At 40.0% G+C, this 21,683-nt stretch overlaps 1 protein-coding gene across 1 annotated transcript in view; it reads left to right on the plus strand.

Annotated features, from left to right (window-relative positions):
* Nucleotides 1–21,683, plus strand: part of KIAA0586 (KIAA0586 ortholog) — a 4,394,667-nt gene that overhangs the window by 2,775,130 nt on the left and 1,597,854 nt on the right. Inside the window, exon 15 of the mRNA XM_044074450.1 lies at nt 4,438–4,638. Coding sequence (XP_043930385.1) covers nt 4,438–4,638 — 201 coding nt within the window. The remainder of the gene's footprint in view (nt 1–4,437; nt 4,639–21,683) is intronic.

The raw sequence follows: 21,683 nt of genomic DNA on the forward strand, positions 1-21,683 counted from the left end.
CGAGTGCGTAGCTCGATGGGATTTGGATTTTCTGAGGTGCAACATGTCCATTAATTCCGGGTTGGACATGGCTTTATACGTCAGGCACAGATCGCCTCTGAGCAGGTGGTATGCCACTGAGTAGAGCTGGAGTTTCTTTAACCGGGCAGCATATGGCATCTGTTTGAGCCCTTTGATCCTCTTGGTGAGGTACTTTTGGGGTCTTTCCAGTTGCTGCAGGTGTCTGGTAAGGTACATCCCAAAAGGGCATTGTACTCAATTATGGGCCTGATGAAGGATGAGTAAAGAGGCACGATGACCTCCCTGATCTAGATGTGAATCCCTTCATGATTAGGTGGGCTATATAAAATGTTTTTCTAACCACTTTGGCCACATGGTTGTCGAATGAGAGATTGCTATCAACTTGGGTCCCCAGGTCCCTAATTACTTCTTCCATACTTAATGGATTACCACCTATGTGGTAATTTGTGGGCACTTTGTTTTTGCCAAAGGGGATGACTATACACTTTTTGGCGTTTAGCTTGAGGCCATGGCTCTGGCACCAGTTGTCTGTTTCTGTGAGGCCCTTTTGGAGGATGCTTGTGTCGGCTGGAGAGTCGATTATGGCGCCCAATTTGCAGTCATCTGCGAACTTGGTCAGCCACAGTCCTTCCGTGTTGGCCTGTACCTCTGAGAAATATATACCGAACAAGAGAGGTCCCAGGACTGAGCCCTGTGGGATGCCACTTGTAACTGGTTTGGAGTCTGACATGGCTCCAGCAATTCTAACCATGTGGGTTCTGTCCTTGAGCCAGTTTGCAACCCATCTAGTGACATAGGGGTTTATATTTAAGCTGGTGAGCTTATCTATAATGCCCGAGTGGGGTATTGTATCGAAGGCTTTTGCAAGGTCCAGGTAGGCTGTGTGGACCACCTTCCCCTCGTCAATGGGCTTGGTGACTGTTTCAAAGAAATCGACCAGGTTTAAGAGGCAGGATCTGCCCTTAATAAAGCCGAACTGGGTAGGATCCAGTTTCTGTAGGTCCCCAGTATCTTTATTTATGAGGTCCATGATGATCCTTTCCATAGCTTTGCAGACCAAGCTAGTCAGGCTTATGGAGCAATAGTTTCCAGGATCCGTTGAGGCACCACCTTTGTGGAGAGGGACCACTGTTGCTGTACGCCACTCTTTGGGTACATATCCTGTAGTAAGGCTGAGATTGAACAGTAGTTTTATGTTTGGGTTTAGCTCTTTTTGGAGTTCATGTAGGACGCAGCCCGGGACACCATCTGGTCCCATTGATGCTGTGTTTTTTGCTTTGGAGAGGGCGGCTCTTACCCGAGCATCTGAGATGTCAGGGGGGCCTTCTTGGTGGGGGGGGGGAGAAGTTTGCGCTGAACCTGTCAGCTAGGATGTTGGCAATGTCTGTGGGTTTGGTGTATTTTTTGTCATTTTGGACTAATTCTGAGCATGTCTGGGAATTCCCACCCAGGTTCCTAACATAACTAAAGAAAGCCTTGTGATTATCCTTAGTGTCCTGTGCAATTTTTCTCTCTAAGCTGGCCTTAGATGATTTTATGAGTGCCCGTAGTTTTTTGCTAATACTGAGAAGTAAATTCTGAACAGGTGTGGTCCCAACACTGAGCCTTGAGGCACACCACCAGTAGCTGGCCTCTTGTTGGAACTTGAATCACGCACTTTGACCACACTTGTCCTGTCATTGAGCCAATTCTCTATCCATCTGGTGACGTAGAGATGTAAGCCCAGTTCTGTGTTTACTTATATTACCTGAGTGGGGGATTGTGTCAAATACCTTGGCCAGGACATAAGTGATATGCACTGTTTTACCCTCATCAATGGACTCAATGACTTTCTCAGAGAAGTTCACCAGATTTAGTAGGCATGACCTGCCATTACTGAAGCCAGATTGGATGGGTCCAGTGTTTGGAGGTTTCCTTTATCTTTATCAAGTCCATGAGTATTCTTTCCATGGCCTTACAAACAAGACTAGTCAAGCTTATAGTTACATAATTTCCCGGAGTCAGTTGATGGTTCACTCTTATGAAAGGGGATTACCATAGCTGTTCTGCACTCTGTCGGAGCAAAGTATCCATTTGGGCCTGATAGTTCCCTATTTACATTATTGAGACAACCTGGTATGTCATCTGGCCCCATTGATGCTGTGTTTTAGTGAGTGCAGTGGCTACATATTGTTTAGTGATAATTGGTGAAGGAGTGATAGAGGGTATTTCTTGGGTGAGAACTGGAGGTGATGGGGGAGTGAAGTTTGAGCTAAATTTATCAGCCTGCAGACTTGCTATATCTGCCGGCAGGGTATAGGAGATGCCATTGATAACTAATTCCATACATTACTGGGAGTTGCCATTAAGATTGCGGACATAGCTGAAAAATGCCTTAGGGTTATCCTTAACTTTGGAGGCTATTTTTACCTCAAAGTCAACTTTCAGACACTTTACTAGTTCCCTGATCTGCTTGTTTATACTAATGAGGGACTTATTGCTGTGTTGTGCACATTCCTTCATACTTTTCAATGGGATTTTCTTTCTTTTGTTGTACAGTCTATTAAGACCAGGGGTCCACCAGGGTGGCTTTTTTTCTGGCTTGACCTGGGCTTATTTTGATTCGGTACTGCCATTTCTATACATTTGTGTGGTCATGCAGGACTCTGGTGTACAGCTGTGTATAGGCTACTGTGTTTTCTGGATTGGGGGGAGATTGTAATCTAGCTATGTCATTGCTTAATAAGGGTGGTTTGCATTAGGAAGTTTTTAAAGTTCTTGACGTTCATTGGGGTGTCAAGTTTTACCTTAATTTCCATGGATGCTGCTTTATGATATGATCTTACCAGAGAAGTCATAACACATGGGAGGGTGCAGTGCTCTCCCATGTTTGTGAGTATCAAATCTAGGGTATTTGTTCCCCTTTTGTGAGTGCAGACTAAATGCTGTAGGGTATTTGAATTTATAAAGTTGAGGAATCTTTTGGCCTGTATGTTAGAGGTTGTGTATGTCTCCCATTTAATGGAGAGGTAATTAAATTCACCCATGAGTATGATATTGGACTGGATGGTGAGTGATACAAGTAGCTCTAGATATGATGTATGGGTATCCTTTTTCATGGATGGGGGACTTGTAGCTAGCAAGAATATGGTAATGGATTCTTCTCAAAGATTGTTGGACATGGAATACTTCTAGTATGTCATATGGTTTGACCAATCTTGTGGTGAGATTATCCTGTATGTAGATAGATACACCTCAGACTTTCATGCTTTCAAGTTTAGTCGGTGAACACAACGTGATAGGCATTATAGCCATGCACAGCCGGAGTGCCTTCTGTAGCTTTACACCATGCTTCTGTAACTGCATAGATGTCAGCATTCTCCAGAGTGAGGAAAGCTTCCAGTGAGTGCAGCTTCCTGTAGAGACTCCTGGCATTGGGCAGCAAAACCTTTAGCTTGTCCTGAGTATCTTTTTTTGTTAGAAGGCTTGTCTATTTGGCAATGCCTAAAAAGATAGAAAAAGGGGGTGACTAATGTTTTAGCAAGTATCCAAAAGCCTAGAAGTTACAGGTGGACACCATCCCTGGTAAAGCAGCATGGTCTGCCAGCCATGTCCACCCAGGCTTATATATACCGGACCCCTTCAGAATGACACCAGTAGCTGAACCAATTGTTAAAGTCGATCATTTTCTGTCCGCACTGTGGCATCATTCTTGGTGACAGTAGGATTGGACAGGGAAGTAGTGCAGAAAGTAATGAGAAGGAGGTGTTTGTGGTGCAGTTGAATAGACCAGTCAGTAGATTTTTGCACTGAATTCACTTGCCATCTGTTAAAATAGTCAAGTGTTTGTGATTTTTGAGAATAAAGGTGTTTAGGCATGCATACCCTAAGTTACGTGGGTAGCGTGGGTTTCTTGAAAGTGTCTCGTATCAGCAGAAAATGGTCATTGTTGAGAATAGCAGAATCCTCACTAAAAGTCCTATACTGCAAATAACTGAGTTATATACAAGCTTCCATGTTTTGTAATCTTGAGAAACAAGGCTAAATGCTGGGAGACGGTGCAGGTACCATTGGCCATCAGTCTAATATTAGATAACTACTGCTTTTGGATGTGTTAAGCAAATTAAGATTTACACTATGTTTCTGCAGCCAAAGTATAGAAACCATATGTGTTTGATAACACAAGCTGAGATATACAACCTTACAGCTGTACCTTAAGTTTCAGAAAAATTCTGAAGGATGATCACATCTTTCATAAGTTTTCATGCTTACTTTTATCAGTTCTGTGTTCATCAGCTTGGAGAACTACCTGCAGTTATTAATACCTGGGTACATGGATAATACAGAATGCTTCTTCTAGTCAGTAATATGTAATTTTATGTAATGGGGTAATCTGACTAGCTGACAGTTTCTTAAAATGTTAATTTTATTTTGTAGGTGTGAAGGTAAAATCTGCTAGAACACAAACACACTTGCTCCCTACAAAATCTGCTATAAGCAGTCCACCACAGCACCCTCTTTCTGCTCCACTCATACCAACTAAGCAATATGTATTCAGTCCTGTCAGAGAACTACAGCCAGACGCTATCTTCTCCGGACCACTTGAAGGGCATCTTATCCCAGTGGCTGTTCCTCTAGGTAAGTGAAAGCATAACTTATCTGTGTTATAAACATTATGTCTGCACATGGGTATATACCTCTCAGCTCTCTCTCACTTATAAGATATTTATTTCTCTAATTTAAACTTTCAAAAACTGTAGATAGTGTAGGAAGAATTCAGTTTTACACAAGCTTGAAACCACAATATTGTATTTCATGCTGTATAATTCAGAAATTTTCTAAACACAATTGCACTTGATTCCAGTGTTTTGCATTGCCAGTTTCAAGTTTGATTGTGTATCACACATTTTGCTGTCTTTTTGCACATTTTGATAAAGGTTGAGAGGTGTGCATAAAAATATGCAGTAATTTAACATTGTTGACCAATATTTATTTAATGGTGTTACCTGAATTAACAGCTAACTTGTTGCTTTTCTTTCTTTGGCATTCTGATATAAAATAACTTTTTTAGAAGTGCAGAAATTGGGAAACCTCCAAAATGGAACTTAGAAAGCAGTAACACCACCTTTACTCTTTAAGAAGCTTAGCAGTGTCTTGTAGCTTAGTAAAATGCGCACACAGTATTGATGCCTGGAAAGTCAAAAAGCTTTGGGTTCTTTTCCCTGACCAGGTACTTGGTTGTTTTATATCGCTCCACTGACTCTGCATTACAATTTGAGGTGGGTACTGCATTTCGTAGGTGCCATTCTTTGGATGAGACTTTAAACTGAGGTCCCATCTATCTTAGCTGCTTGTAGTTCAAGTGAATGTGAAAGATTCCATGCGATATATTGGAAAGAAGAGCAAGGGAATTCTTCAAAACAGTGACCAAATTTTCCCCACTCTGTGTATTTATACAAATACCATCTTGAATCTCCCTTAAAAGTAAGTCATAGACCTAATGGGATTAACTCGGTTAACAGAAGTAAGTGAGCAAGTAAGAAAATAAATACATTTCAGATATTTGTAGGCCTTTCAGTCTGTGAAAGATATGCAGACTAACATAAAAGACCTTCAGTTGGGTTCATCCTGTTTTCCAGTAAGAATATGGCATCTTTTTCAGACATCCCAAACTGGTGTGGACACACAATCACCACATCTCCATGTGGCAACTATACAGGTTCATGGGTTTGCATGCCCTTTGGATACCATGCCATTTTCTTTTGAATTTTTTTGAGATTTCTAAAAAGGATTGTGAAAGGAAGTCTTGAGACCAGCAGAAGTAGTCATTTCTCATGAGCCAAGGAGAATGCTGGCGTTTCTTCATTGAAAACTTGATTTGGAAGATGGCTGAAGCTTAACCCTTTTGGAATTAAATCTGCATCTTGTGTGGGCACCTATTGCTTGCAGAGATAGAGATTGTATCCAGTTAGTGGGAATGTGAACTCATTATGGTCCACTACAGTGGAAATAGGCCAAGGGCCATAGAATAATCATAGGTTCATAGGTGTGTACTAGGCTAATGGTCCTGGAGCCTTTACAAGCCTAGCCCATAGGATTACCCTGGCATCGTGCCACGCAACCTTAGTTCCTAGTACCTCTGTCGAGTAGAGCAACTGGAGTGATCCCTGGGGTGAATTTTCTATTTCCCATCCACTCATCAAGATTTCTTTTGAAGAGGTCCAGTGAGGTGCTCTGCTTGACATGTATGGGAAGTTTATTCCATAGCATGGGCAGTCTCTGGGTTATGAACATGTCCCTCCAGCATGTTCTGTAGATTGTGGTAATGAGGCTGAGGTCTCTGGAGCATGTGGTGTGGAGGGCTTGATATTTCTTTAGATGTAGAATTTCTAACAGAGCTGGGTCAGACATGGCTTTGTAAGTCAAGCAGAGATCGTCTCTAAGTAGGCGATATGAGACAGAGAATAGTTGGAGTTTTTTGAGTCTGTCCATATAGGACAAGTGTTTAAGGCCTAGGATCCTCTTTGTGAGCTACTTTTGTGGCCTCTCCAGTTGTTGCAGGTGTCTAGTGAGGTACATGCCAAATGGGGCATTGTACTCGATGATTGCCCTAATGAGGGAAGAGTAGAGGGAGACAATGACCTCTTTCTTCCTGGATGCAAAACCCTTAGTAATGAGATGTGCCCCATAGAAGAACTTTCTGACCACAGTGGCAACGTGATAGTCAAAAGAGAGGTTGCTGTCAACCTGTGTTCCCACATCTCTTATAATACCCCCCACACCCCCAATGTGAGGGGCTGTGCCCCCCACACCCCCCTTACTTTATATACTAACTCAAGGATCACACTACAGTGGGGAAAAGGCCATTTATAACTTTCAACGAAATGAGTTTCAACGAAATGAGTTTTCAGTGAAGTGAGCTTTCAGTGAAATGGTCCTAGTAATTTCATTTTCAGTCAAGTGAGTTTCCAATCAACCGTAGTAGACCCATATATATTTATATATATATATATATATATATATATATATATATATATATATATATATATATATACATACATACACACACAGACACACACACACACACACACACACACACACACACACACACACACACACACACACACACACACACACACACACACCTATACCTCACTAGGTTGACGCACCATAATATTGACACCAAAAAGGTCAACCACAAAAGGTCAACTTCAGAAACACCAAAACTAAACAATGTATGTCTGAGTAAAATCCCCACTGCATGCAACCAACAAAAAAAATTCCCCTGATAATAATGTATACTAACTCCAAGATCACACAATCCATGGGAATAGAGAATAGTTCCTCGCCCAGGGATTGTCGTTCTTGCACAACTGTCGACCTTTTGCATCTGTCTAATCTTATGCACACAAGTTCCTTGCTGTCGATATTGTGGTGTCTCGACATGTTGAGGTATTACTGTGTGTGTGTATATGTGTATGTGTGTGTGTGTGTGTGTGTGTGTGTGTGTGTGTGTATATATATATATATATATATATATATATGTGTGTGTGTGTGTGTGTGTGTGTGTATGCATGTATGTTTAGTTTTCCAGGAGGAGGAGTGAGCCTCTTAGAATGAACCTTCTTTTATGCTAAAAGTAGTCGGGGAACTGTGGAACATATATCCGACCAGACCACTCAACTGTCTGTCTTTTATCCTGGTCATCAAAACTGGAACGAGGAGGAGGATATTACATTTCTTGGATGTACACAGGCAACAGAGGTATTATTTGCACAACACCAAGGGTGCTAAAAGCACTAGACAGTTGTTCATGATCCTTACAACTGGAAATGAGAGTAGGGCCATGTCTAATCACAACAATTTTCAAATGGCTGGACCACTGCATCATGCTTTGTTATACTTCTAAAGAGGATTGGCATGATGGTAAAGGGTGTTCCTTCACAGACATAAGGTCACATTTGAGCACTAGCTGGTTATTGGCTAGGCATGTATTAGTCTGCAGATTGATTGTCTAGTATTTACCTATGAACTTATGTCTCACTATGTGTATGCACTGAGTCCTCATCAGCAGTGTGTCTCTAATTTCATTGCTCTGCTTTCACATATTATGTTTTGTGTTGTTCCTGTCTGCATTCTGAATCTGAAGTTAAAGTTATTGTGTGTAAGTATTTTATAGTTTGTCCTGCTTATTTCAAGATGTTTTTGTCCTGTACCTAGATATTTTAATCAGTTTTGTGTGGGGGCTCATTTTTAATTCTCTCTCTCTCTCCACCGCATACCTCTCAAGTGTACCTCATTATGAGGAATGTTCCTCATTTGGAGTCTTAAAACATTCATGTTCCTCGAAGTTCCACATTGAAAGGGTCTGTCACACATTCAGTGTTAGTAATTTTTTGAACTGATAACCTTGGTAAATAGAACTAAATAATACTAATACTTTTGCCCATTTGTTCCACATTTTGAGAGGTAGTGTTACTCATTTTGGAGATGAAAGGTTAAGAGCTATGCTCCACTGAAACTAAAGGTACAGCTGTAAATTGATTTGGGTTTTGCAGTTTCCATTGTTACTTTTCTGAGCTCTTAGGCAGATTAATCAGTATTGCTCGTCAAATTACTGTGCTTTAATCACTTTTCAAACTTAAAACAACCAGCCATCTTGGACCAGCAGTGCAAGTTGTTTCTAGACCTTGTGATACCAAACAAAGCATTTGGATTCCATTTTCCATCCACCGAAGTACATTCAAACTACAGGACTTATCTTACTATTTAAATCAGTTTTGTTGTTTTCCACCCAGCCACTCTTTCACTGGTGTGCTTTTAAACTTGGCGGCTTTTGAGCTGCCTAATCCTACTGTATATCTAGAGTTGAAAGTTCCTCCCAGTCTCATGTCCTGTATACCTGGCCTTAGAAGCTTCTCCCAGTAATATATCCTCTGCTCAACTAACTAGCACTTGCAGATGAAACTGGGAAGGCCCTCTCCTAACACCAGGGACGGCCCGTGCTATTGGACTGCCAGACTGCAGCCCCCTCAACTTCAAACTAACAAAATAATAAAAAGAAAAAAATATTTTAAAATTTCGCGGACTTCGCGCATGCGCACTAGTCCAGACTGCTGCTGAGACAGCATGGAGCATGCGCAGATTGTCTCAGCAGCAGTCCTGATTGAGACACGTGAACAGGAGCGCTCCCACAAGTCTGTGCAGTTTTAAACTGCATAGACTGCCTGGGAACTCGCTGGGGAAATGCGTTGGGGTTGGACTGCAAGGTCGGCAGTCAGGAGAAGGATCTCGGGTTTAGATTGGAGTTTGCTGCAGGGGAAGATCTCGTGACGGGCAGGGTCAGATTTGCGCAGGTTTTCAGCTGCACTCTCGTCGGGGGGTTTGTGGACAGGGACCTGGATTTAATGGTGGTTTTGCGGACAGGGATTTACTACAGGACCGTGTGTGTGTGTGTGTGTGTGTGTGTGTGTGTGTGTGTGTGTGTGTGTGTGTGTGTGTGTGTGTGTGAAAATGCCCCAGGTGCAATATACTGGTGGTTAGGCTCATGATGGTGTGGTAGGGAATACCTCAGGCTTGAACCCTGTACCTTGTATGCATGTGTTAAAGACCTGAATTCCCTACCCACCACCATTTGTAAAAAAAAAATGCAGATTTTTACCTCATATTTGATCTGATCTGTTCCTCATAATATCTGTGGTTTGTAAATGTTGCAATGCTTGATATTTGATGGTGCAGTGGTAGCATTGTTGCCTCACAGCTGAAGGTTCTCAGGTTTGCTTCTTGGCTGGGGTGCCTTCTTTGTGGGGGGGTCTTTATCTTCTCCCTGTGTTTGTGTGGGTTTGCTTTTCTGTCCTCCCATGTTACAAAGACATGTCTGCATTATTTCTTCCTGGGCCTCTGCTGAGAATTGTTTTTTTTTTGTTCCAAGTCAGACTGTCCTGATTAACAAATGTTAAATAAAATTGACAGGCATTTGAATTTCAGACTTCAGGTTTTTGAATGTTTAGTTCCTTACATATTTGATGGTGCAGTGGCAGTATTGTTGCCTCACAGCTATAGGTTTTCTGGTTTGATTCTTGGCTGGGGTGCCTTCTGTGTGGAGTCTGCATCTCCTCCCTGTGTTTGTGTGGATTTGCTCTGGTGCCCTGTCATTTTACAAAGACGCGTCTGCAGTATTTCTCCCTGGGTCTCTGCTGAAAATTGTTTTTATTCTGTCAGCAGTAAAATTGACAGGCATTTGAATTTCAGACTTCATGTTCTTCAGAAAATACATAGTAACACAACCGTAACACAACCTTTTATTCTAGCAATTTTCTAAGTTTATAAGATGAATATTTGAAATTTGTCCCTATTTTTGGGACTGTATTCCCCAATTATTGGCTTTGTCCAGGTAATTTGTGCTAAGGTTGACAGCTATGGCAAGAACTGATTTCACTGAATGTTTGAGGGCTGTATTCCCTCATTACTGGGTTTGTCCAGGTGTTTTGTACTAAGAGGTTGACAGTTATGGTGAGAACTGAATTCACTAAATGATAGCCATTTAAGTTCCAGTCTTCCTCTTTTACAAAGCAGCTGATTTGGCGTAGTGGTATGTTGCTCTGACTGTTTTGCACAGGGAGCTTGGCAGTAAAATGTATGGTTCTAGCAACTTTCCAAGATTATACAAGCAATGTTTGTGTCCCTGGTTTTTGGGCTTTTGACCCCCCCCAATACATTTTGGCTTTTTCCAGTTTTGTTGTGCTGCGAAGTTGAGTATTGAGTAGATTTTACAAGGAGCTGAGAGCTGCAGGGGAACAGAAGTTTAGTGTTGCTTAAGTGAAGTTGGTTTGACTTGTTAATAGCACAACAGGTTGTGTACTTGCTTTTGATGCAGAAGGCTGTGGGTTCTACTCCCACAAGGGGTGGATGCTGCCGTACTGAGAATGTTCTGCTTGGTGAAGATACTATGAGTCCATTATCAGTTTGCCATCCATTTCCTCTTGCAATATTACTAGCTTATCATTTTTTTAATGTAATATAGGCAATTTATTCCTGAGGGGCAACAGACACTTTATTTTTCGATGAAACCATGAAATATAAAGGTGTTTGCTAGCAGCAACCTCTTCATTAGTTACAGATTTCTTTAATGTGGAATTATTTAGATGACTTTTACTTCTTCAGAGATAGTGCATATTTACTGATAATGGACTGTAGAATTGTGCATATTTACTGATAATGGTGGACTGTAGAATTGTGCATATTTACTGATAATGGACTGTAGAATTGTGCATATTTACTGATAATGGTGGACTGTAGAATTGTGCATATTTACTGTGGACTGTGGAAGTCTGAGTAGACTTTTATGATAAATGTTCTGAACTGGGCAGTTTTGCCATTATGGGTGCATGCATTTTGTTTCATTGCTTACTGGAAAAATGTTCAAAACAAATTTAAAACGCCCTCAAACAACTGTAATATATTGTACAAGGAATATAATTTAGTACAATGAGGAAGGTGCATCAAAGAGCACATGTATGTTTCATATGCAAGGGGCCTATTATTTGAAAACAGCCCAAAATGAATCCTTATCTGCCACTGGCAAAATGTATTTTCTTTGAATGTGGGTTTCAATGCTGTTTCAATGAATGTAAGTTTCAAGGGCAGAGAAGTTTTAATGCTAAGTTTTCATTGTGAGACTGCATTGCTTTGTTTAGTAGATGACTTAGTGTTTGTGCTGTAAAATACAAAATAAAACTTTCAAATGAAGTCCAACTCATCATAGAAGTAAAGCAGTATGCACATTAGTGTTTATGGTAAATGGAGTGAAATAGCCAAGTAATGGTTCATTGGAATGGCTGCAGAGGCTCCATTCAACCATGATTTTGTCAGGGGGGAAGGGCAGCAAACTCAGACAGGCCCAGCTGAACTATACCTCCCAACTGTCCAGATTTTCAAAGAATTAATAGATTTTTGCTTCTTATTTTTGGTTTGTTCTTCATAAAATTTGTAGTTTTCTGGCAAATCATTTAGAAATTAAGTCACTAAATAATGATACACCGAGTTTCAGACTTCATAACCTTCAGAAAAATGCATGCTAAAGTAAGAACTGTTATTCTATCAACTGTCTCAATTTATACAAGAGCAATGTTTAGTACTGTTTATATGTTCCCCCAATATATTTGGCCTTGTTCAGATTTACTGCATTAACAGGTTGAGAGGTACATGCAAATAAATTGCTTTATAGAATTAGGCATAGCCAACCTCTCAACTGTCCCCGATTTTGGCTCAAAATGTTGCTCTTTCCCCTTATAATCCCGCCTCAAAATAGCAATTTTGGAAGAAAACATGGAGGGTTTACAGTTAAGAAATAACTGTAATAATCAAAGTTATAGATTACTTAAATGCATGTCGATTCTTTTATTTTGTCAGCTGCTCAAGTTAGCAGTACTAATATTAAAGTGTCCCTTCTTTGACAGGTTCCCAGCTGTATTGTGTGGCTATTTTATATTTTTGCATCACATTTGGTCCATTTTTCATAAAATTGTGTTTTTTGGCAAATTAGTGACAAATCACTAAAGACTGAAGTTAGAAAATAATGACAGACATTTGAGTTTCAGATTTTATACCCTTCAGAAAAGTCATACTAATGTAAGACCTATTCTATTATCTTTCTAAGTTTATTAGAGCAATATTTAAAAATTGTCCTTATTTTTGGGCCTTTGTCCCACTTCTGTGTATGGCTTTGTCCAGATTTCTTGCTCTGAGGTTGAGAGGTATGACAAATGTGTCAGGGCCATCACAGTCAGCCAGAGACATTTCAAATTGTGACATACTTGTTGCACCCCACTCCACCATGTAGTGACTCTGGATGTGTCCAAGCAAGGCAAGGAGTAGTTATGCAGTGTAAATGTGCAGTGTGTCCCCCCCATCCAAGGTAGACACAAGTACTACAGTGGCTTTTCATCTGTCCTTGATTTTTCAGAAAGGTCTGGTTTCTGTCATATTTTTGTACTGTTGATTTATGCTTATTACTCAAAATGCCTGTTGCTCTGTGTTTAAGTAGCAATGCTTTAATGACCATAAGATAAGCTTGTCTGAGATCGTAAGATGCAAGTAAGCTTTAATAAGCATACTGTTAAAGAATTGCCAACATTGAAAGCCTTTCTGTTGTTGCCATGCAGAGAATACTTGGCTAGATAATGTATAAGCCTTGGGTATTAAAGGACAGGATTCCATTATTTTAAAAAGCTCATTACACTTGTTGGAGACTTCCAGTCATATCTACGGACTTTACCCGTAAACTAAACAGAATGCCAATCATGTGTGGTCCATAACCTGTACAGTAATCCTTTAAGCAATGTATCTTGAGCTTGTTTCTTGTTTGCTTTTCATTTTTTACTTTCATGTTCTCCCCATGAAACAAGTAGATAGTTGTCAGGCAGCAGGTCTTTTTTGGATAAGAAACATTTTTACAAGTGGGGGCATCACAGAGATTTCTACTTTCAGCATGTTACTTGGTACTTTAATAAAGCTGAATATAAATTATAATTAGAACTGCAGTGCAAGGAGAAGTGGTTTGAGTTGAGTGCTTCTGGTTTTCTTGTACTTGATTTTGACTGGCATTCCAGTAATGTATTTAAAAAGTAATTTATTTTTTCATGCCTCACAACCTTTTGTTTCCATCTAGATATTAAGTAAGCTGTCATGCAGCCAATGCATTGAAATATTTTTATTCTTCTACACTTATTTTTGTCTTGATTGGACTCTCATAATGATGGTTTGCCACCCAGGGCAGCGTATTTAATTAAAGTGAGTTTTTGTGGTTTTGAGCATAGCCCCTCCCCTTTCTAGTTGGCCACACCCCTTCCCCTTGACCCCCACCCATTCAGCTGTCTCCTGCAGCCCCCCTTTGATTTGAAGTCACCAGCCTCCACTGCCTAACACTGTTAGTGTGTTCTGAAATTGCATTAAAGTGCATGTTCCTCTGATGACTTGTCTGCCTTTCAATCACATTGTAATTACTTGTAGCTTGTTGCTTTATTTGTTTCTGGCTAAATAAAGTGTGTTTTACATTAAGAATACTGGGACTGCTAGTGCAGTAGAAAAGTCACATGGTTTCTCTCAGTTCTGAAACACACAAGGAGTATTAAAGTGAGAATTACTTGTTTGATTTGTTTCTGGTACCATTTTACTTTTGGCTAACTAAAGTGTGTTTTCACACTAAGAAGATTGGTATTGCAATTCTATTGAGAGTAGAAAAGTAGCCTGATCCATCCGCATTGAAACATCCAAGGAGAATTAAATTAAGGTGGTTTCATTGATCCGAGGGCTTTTCAGTTGGTTTAGTCACTTCTCTTTGAGTCTGTACAATTGGTGCATTTGTGTAACTCTAGAGCTCAAATGCTTGGCATCCTTACTTGTTTTCTCAGTGTTTGGCTTGCATCTGGTACCATCCAGACTAAGATAAGTAATTTAAATTGAAATATTGCACTTTTCTAAGCTATTTCTGAAGACAGCTGCTATATTTTCAAATTATTTCATTAAATTATCTGCATTTTATCACTGTAAAGTGTATTTATTTTTCCTTGGTCTAGCTGTTGCTAGTGTGCTTTGAAATCACCTTAATGTAAGTGTGTGTGTGTGTGTGTGTGTGTGTGTGTGTGTGTGTGTGTGTGTGTGTGTGTGTGTGTGTGTGTGTGTGTGTGTGTGTGTGTGTCAGAATCACCTTGCAAATGCTTGTTGTAGCGACTTGTTTAATTTGTTTCTCTTACCTTTTCATTTTTGGCTAACTAAAGTGTGTTTTTACATTAAGACTGGGACTGCAATTCTACTGGCAGTGGAAAGGTAGCTTGGTGTGTCCGAGTTGGGAAATGCACAGGGAGCCTTAAAGTAAGATTGTTTCATTGGCCAGAGGGCTTTTTAGTTGGTCTAGTCACTTTTCTTTGAGTCCGTAAATTTCAGTGCTCATTGCACAGTGATGTTTAGCAGTGTGCTGTGTAACGCAGACACTTAGAAACTAAATTTTCCCTATAAAAGTTCCCCTGCAACTTTAGCTAGTACTCATTGTGCAAAGAGCAACTTGTATGCCGAGGAGCGCTGCCACACAAATTCATTCATACATAGCCTAGCTATAGTTTCCACCCGCACATCGCCCAAGTTAGTCTGCAGTAAGACCCCTTTATAGTGCATCTAAAAAAGACCTGACATCATGAATGGTCACTTTCCCAATTTCTCCGCTGTCAGCTTGGTAGATATGGGCATTGTGAGACAGTGTAGCAATTGTCTCATGTTCACTGATAGCCAACTACTTCTTAGAGAAATGGATACAGTGTATGAGAGATGTATTTACACAGTATCACTGGAGGCAAGACTGTCACACAAAAACACTCAAAATATCAATCAGATTGTAGATAATGTAAGCATTACACCCAGCACACAGAATACTGACCAAGCACATAGATCGCCATATGCTGAGGTACTGAAGAGCAGCCTTTCTTAACCATAAAGACCTCCTAGATATTTGTTTTGCAAAAAGAATCCTCAGCAATCCCAAAAGCACTCCACCAAAACAGTACCCTATACAACATATACAGCCACACCCTTTGGAAATTCAACTACAAAGCCCGTAAGGCTGAAAGCCAACACACTACTTGATATTATCGCTTAGGAGATTTCATTGTGAGACATACAGATGTGTTCACCAGGCTGAATAAGGAGAAAATCATGGTCAGTTGTCTATCAAGGGCTAGAATTTGCCAATTCACCCACACACGTAAGTCATTAGACCACAAGTACCAGCATAGTTCGAGTTATAGTCCATGTGGTTGTAAATGACGTGAGATATACTTCCCTGGACTATATGAAGAGAGAAACATTATGGAGCTTTTGAACTTTATGTCCCAGGCTGGTATGTCTAACATTGAGCAGCATTCTACCTTCACCAAGGATGATGCCACAATATGAACAAAAGGTGACTGATGTCAGTAATTAGCTTAATTTCTGATGTCATTCCAAGGGGATACAATATTCATCGGCATGGGAGAATATGGTCAACAGAGCATGTAGTTTTTCCAAGGATGGTTTGCACCTGTCTCCTCTAAGTTCTCGAATGTTGGATGAAACATTATCCTTTCCATAGTGCCTGTTTTAGGCAATGCCAAACTGACAAACCTTCCAAAATAGGAAAACCAACCCAAGGGAGTCTAAAGTTGCTACTGCTCGATACCAGGAGTCTAAACAAGAATCTCCACTCCTATGACCCAAGAAACCCATAACTCATACTTGGATTTACTGTAGGCCCTCACCATTCAACCCAATACCATATTTATGGGCGACTTTAACTACCCAACTCTAAATTGGGTTACTTACACAACTTCAGACTTACAGACCCAGTGATTCTTGGACTTTGTAACAGAAACACCTTGGACCAGATAGTCCGTATGCCCAGTAGGGGTGCAAACATACTTGTCCCAGTACTCACAAACGTGCGAGTGCTGTACCCACTCTAGTGTATTGTCCTCTCTGATAAGGTCAGACCACAAAGCTGCCTGTTTCATAGGAAAACCCAGATATATTACCCCAACTAACCCCTTAACATTTAGATACTATTCTAAGGCAAACTTCCTGCTACTAACTGAAAACCTGTCAAAATTTAAAGCCCCCCCCCCCACTGAAACCCTGAGAACACAGCTGCCTATGCAGAATTGTTCATAGAAGCATTGTTAAGTCATGTCAGTAATTGCATAAAGACAGCTGTGTTTAACAGAAATAAGCCCAAAGCTAACTCATAAAAAAAATAAAAACACCGTGGTGGAATCAAAACATAAACAGCTTGTACAATAAGAGAAAAAAGTCATAGCCATGAATAAGAATTACAGTGTCCAGCATGATAAAAACACTCATCAATCTAAACAAACAACTAAGAGACAAAATAAGTATACTAAAGCCATAAATGAGGTAAAGATAGCCTCCCAGGCAAAGGACAACCTTGAGGCTTTCTTTATCTGTGTCTGAAACCTCAAAGACAGCACACAGCAGTGTGCAGAACTGATTAAAAATTGAGGAAGAAGATACAGAAAATCTGCTGGCTGACCAACTCCACTCTAGTTTTATCCCCCCTGGCCACACCCCCGCAGGAAGCATCATCAAACAACTACCCCTCAACTATCACTAGGGAGCAGTCCTTGATGCGCTCTCTAAGGACAGAAACATTGTATTGATGGGCACATAATATCCCAGGAAGCCTAATAAATAGCCTGAATCATGACCCATTGGGACCACTGGAGTCATCATTTAACTGTATCCTCCAGACAGGCTTTTTGCCACACAAATGGAGAACTACAACGGTCATCCCTCTGCACAAGGGCGGGCCATCAATGGCTCCCAGTAACTATAGACCCATAAGTCTGACAAATCTCGCATGCAAAACCATGGAAAGAATTGTCATGGAAATGGATTAATAAGGACATAGGAAACCTTCAAACACTGGATCCAGCCCAGTTTGGTTTCATCAAAGGCAGACCATGGTAACCATTTGAAATGTCAGGGACCCCTACAGCGAGTCCTGAAATGCAGAGACTGAATGGCTGAAAGAATGGACTTACATATACTAAATCTGAGATACAATTTCTCAAAATATTCCCTTTTGTCTGAAGTATGGCTATCTCGGAGTTGGTATACAAGTTTGGGGCATGAGGGGGGCTTGTCCTACTTCCCAAAACTCAACAGCCTTCTGCCATTCCTGGAGGGGGAAGGCTGCTGAGTTCTTGGAAGTCAGGCCAAATGTTAGTATTTCTATGGCTGCAGCCCTAGAAGCCAGAACAAGTGCCACAGCAATCTATGCAAACATCTATCGCCATGGTAAGTTCTTACGCAATGATACTTTGACTATCCTACTTTGGACCTTTGGATTTGGACAGTAATCACATCTGCCATAAATGCCTATAGATTTTCATTGCCACTTATCTCAATTTCCAGCTGAACCTTGAGATCTTCCATGACACTTCACACATGAGAAGTTAATTAAAAAAATAGAGGGATCAGAAAAATCATTTGAAGAAATCTTGCCCTTAGCTGTCTGCTGACCATCTTCCCTCTATGAACAGTTAGTCCATTCATAAAAGCGTGAAAGCTAATCACATAAGCCATCATTTATGCAGCCATCAAGGTTTTTTCTATTTCCATAACCCTGCCCTTTGGCTGTTATGGGCACCTGTGCCACTGTAAGTGCCTACTTTCCATCCCTCTGCAAGTGATTGTTCCCACTCAAATGCTTATGTGGGGTGTTGTCAGTGGTTATGACTGTTTCACATACAGGCCATGCTTTCATGCAGAGAAACAGCCACTGGACCACCAGTCCCTCCCTAAGTAGGTAAAATCTGGTATTTGATGCTTACTTACCCTTCCTTACCTGGCTGTGTCAGCTGCTGAGCTAGTAATTGAACTCAGGTTGTATGAGTCATGATTGGGGTTTTGCCTCTGTATGCCACAAAGCTAGAACTTAAATTTGAAGTAAAATGTTAGGGGTCACTAGGCTAGTGAAGCTCTGCATACAGCTGATAAGCAGAAGGTAAGGTTTGCGGAACTGAAGTCTAAAGGCACAATGTTAGCTTCTCGTCAAAGCTGACCATTCCTTTTCTTATACTGTTAATGAATTAATTATTTATTTAATTAATTACATTTGTTTCCTAGAACTGTTCCCTAGAAATAGGCATTTTCAATGCAGTCAGGGCTGAAATAATATTACCACACTGGCATTTCCACTACAACTGATTTTTTTTTTAATCAAACAAAAGGGTTTTTTTAGGGATGCAGCTGACATAAAAGGGTAATGATTTAGCTTATAAAAAGCAACAAATATATTTTTTGTATAGAGAACACTGACAGGTTAATCAACTGATGCTAGATTCATGTTGAGTAGACTTCAAACATTAACAATGGAGAAAAAGAACAGTCAGAAAAATGTAGATGTTTTGAGTAAATTTTAGACTAATGAATGTCATTGGATGGCCAAATTTTAACCAATATAGAATCGTCTGAGGTAAACAATGATAGTTCCAGACATGGCAGCCTGTAGCAAAATGTGCAAGACTGTTGCAAGCCTGTTTTAATGTATGGTAAATTGTTGCAAAATGACCTGTAAGAAGTACCAATGGTAAAATATATAAATTAGTCTTGGGTGAGTCTGACATAATTTTGAGTGAAATATTCTTACTTTGTGTAATCTATCAACTTTTTTATTAGTTCAGATCACCACTTTTCTTGCATGCTTGTCAGATTTAATTGATTATCAGTGATACAGCAGGGGATGTTAGAAGAACTGACCTCCTCAATGGAGGAGATGTAAAGGGAGGTTATGTGATGATGCAAGGTTATCTTAATACATCAATAGTATTAGCATCAGTGAATGTGTCATGTGCAAAACACTGAAAGTTCTTGTAGGAGCACTGGCTTAGATTTAGAAATATTTAGATGCAACCCCATTTTCTAAGCTACAGTGAGTGAAAGCTAGAATGCAACCTTGAATAGAATTCTGCTTAAGGTCAGCTAATGTAGTAATGGTGTAATTTGCAATTAAATGAGCAGCGACTCTACACTATCGTAGAGCATGTTGTTCACAAGTATTGTGAACAGAAGCCTACCTTGTATGGAGCCATGAGGATCTTCTAGTTCAGTTGGGAGGAATTAAGAGATAGCCCTAGTTCATCTAACTGTCTGTCCTTTGTCCCATATAGCTAGAGGGTCACCTCCACAACAAGCAAAAGGTCATTCACTTAATTTGTATCTTTGTGGTTTCCTGATACATGAGTTATATTGCAAAAGCTTTGCCTGAGATTTAGTACTTGGAATTGCATCCCAGATGGAACTTACAGGACCTCTCATAGTTCTGTTGAGAGACCTTCACTAGCGTTTCAAAGTCTGAGAGGTGTTTTTCTTATGGTATATTTGAAACCTGTTTTTGTCTCCAAAGTTTTCTATATAAGTTGTCTTACATTAAGCAGCAGATCTATGGTCGCTGACCAGAGTGGAAGATTATTTATTTTATTTATTTATTTATTTTATTTTACATTTGTTGACCGGGCTAGTCTGACTGGATACATGTCCATTTTCAGCAGAGGCCCGAGGAGAAAAGCTCCACTATATATTAGCAAATAATAAAAACAAAACAAAAATTGCAGAATAAGATACAAATTGTAAGCATGTAGAGAACTATTCCCATGTTGCATTGTAACAGTGCAAAAGCAATTTAGCAAAACTATAACATACAGTGAGGAATTCTATTCACAAATTTTTTGCAAGAGTAGGAATAGTACAATCAAAAATAAAGAAAGTAGTAACTCACACAGGACTCTATTTATCTATTTACAGTATTAACAATTATGATAAACGTTTTGTGCCAGGGCACTAGTTTTAAGAAGCAGATTTGTACAGTTGGGAGCAACATGTAGATTTAGGTAAGAGGTGAGATAGCGGGTTGCAGTAATAAACAAGTATAAAGGTTGCAGTAATATGACAAGTATAAAGAGAGGTTGAGATTATGGGAAAAAAGTAATATCCAAGTGGGTGGTAGAAGAGCTACAGAGGAGGGGTACTACTAGTGATAGGGGCAAATAGAAGAGTAATGGAGAGAGCAGAGAGGAGAGTTGGATGCTGAGGTCAGTCAGGATTCGAGCAAGGGCAAAGCCAGTGAGATTTCAGATAGTTCCTTAATTGTTTCTTGAAAAGATTTGATGAGTCTAGAGTGGTCAGTTCTATGGGAAGTTTATTCCAGTATGAAAATTAATCCACGACCATAGGGAAGAACCAGCACAGAATTGTAGACCAAGATAGTTTTAATTACAAAAGTTCTCCAATTACACGAATCACAACTCAACTTGAATTTTCAATTTTTAAATTCTGACACTTGTAAAGTATTGTGTTTTAAAGTTTGGTTTTTATATTTATATATGTGTATTTTATTTAACATAATGAAAATTATTTTTAGCTTATAACTTTAAATCACTGGAGCACTTGAATATCAGGTTTTTTCAATTAAGTTTGTGATTACCAGGATATATATTAGGCATTGCAACATGAAATGTCTGTAATACTTGATAAAGCTCAGGACTGCCTGAGCGAAAGCGCTTGTGTGATTTTTTCCTGTGATTCGTGTAATTGGAGAACTTTTGTAATTAAAACTATCTTGGTCTACAATTCTGTGCTGGTTCTTCCCTATGGTCGTGGATTAATTTTTATTGGTTATCGCTTTTTGTTTTCTTATTCCAGTATGAGCCAGTGGCATTTGTAAACAAGGAGTCCCCAGCTTTGTTGTGTGTTTTGAGAGTGGTTACTAGTAGTTTGTTAGCTGAGCGAAGGGAAGTAAGATTCCTGTAAGGGACAACAAGGTTATTTAGTATGGGTGTATTAGAAGGGTAGTGGAGAATTTTATAGGTGATAACTAACTGATGAAGGAGAATAAGATTATGAAGTTCAAGCCAGTCAAGCTTTTTGAGATTAACACAATGATGGGTGCGAAATGGGGAACCTGTGGCAAACCTGGCAATGCTATGGTAGGCTGTGGCAAGTTTCTGAAGGTTAGATTTAGAAAGGTTTATAAAAAATGGGGAGGCATACAATAATGTTGCGATAAGATGAGTTTGGGCTAGAGACACCCTGGTAGTTGTTGTTAGGAAGGGTTTAAGTCTGTAGAGGGCACCTATCTT

This window comes from Protopterus annectens, chromosome 6.part0 (genome assembly GCF_019279795.1).
Source record: "Protopterus annectens isolate FY-2018-M chromosome 6.part0, PAN1.0, whole genome shotgun sequence".
Taxonomy (NCBI): Eukaryota; Metazoa; Chordata; order Ceratodontiformes; family Protopteridae; genus Protopterus; species Protopterus annectens.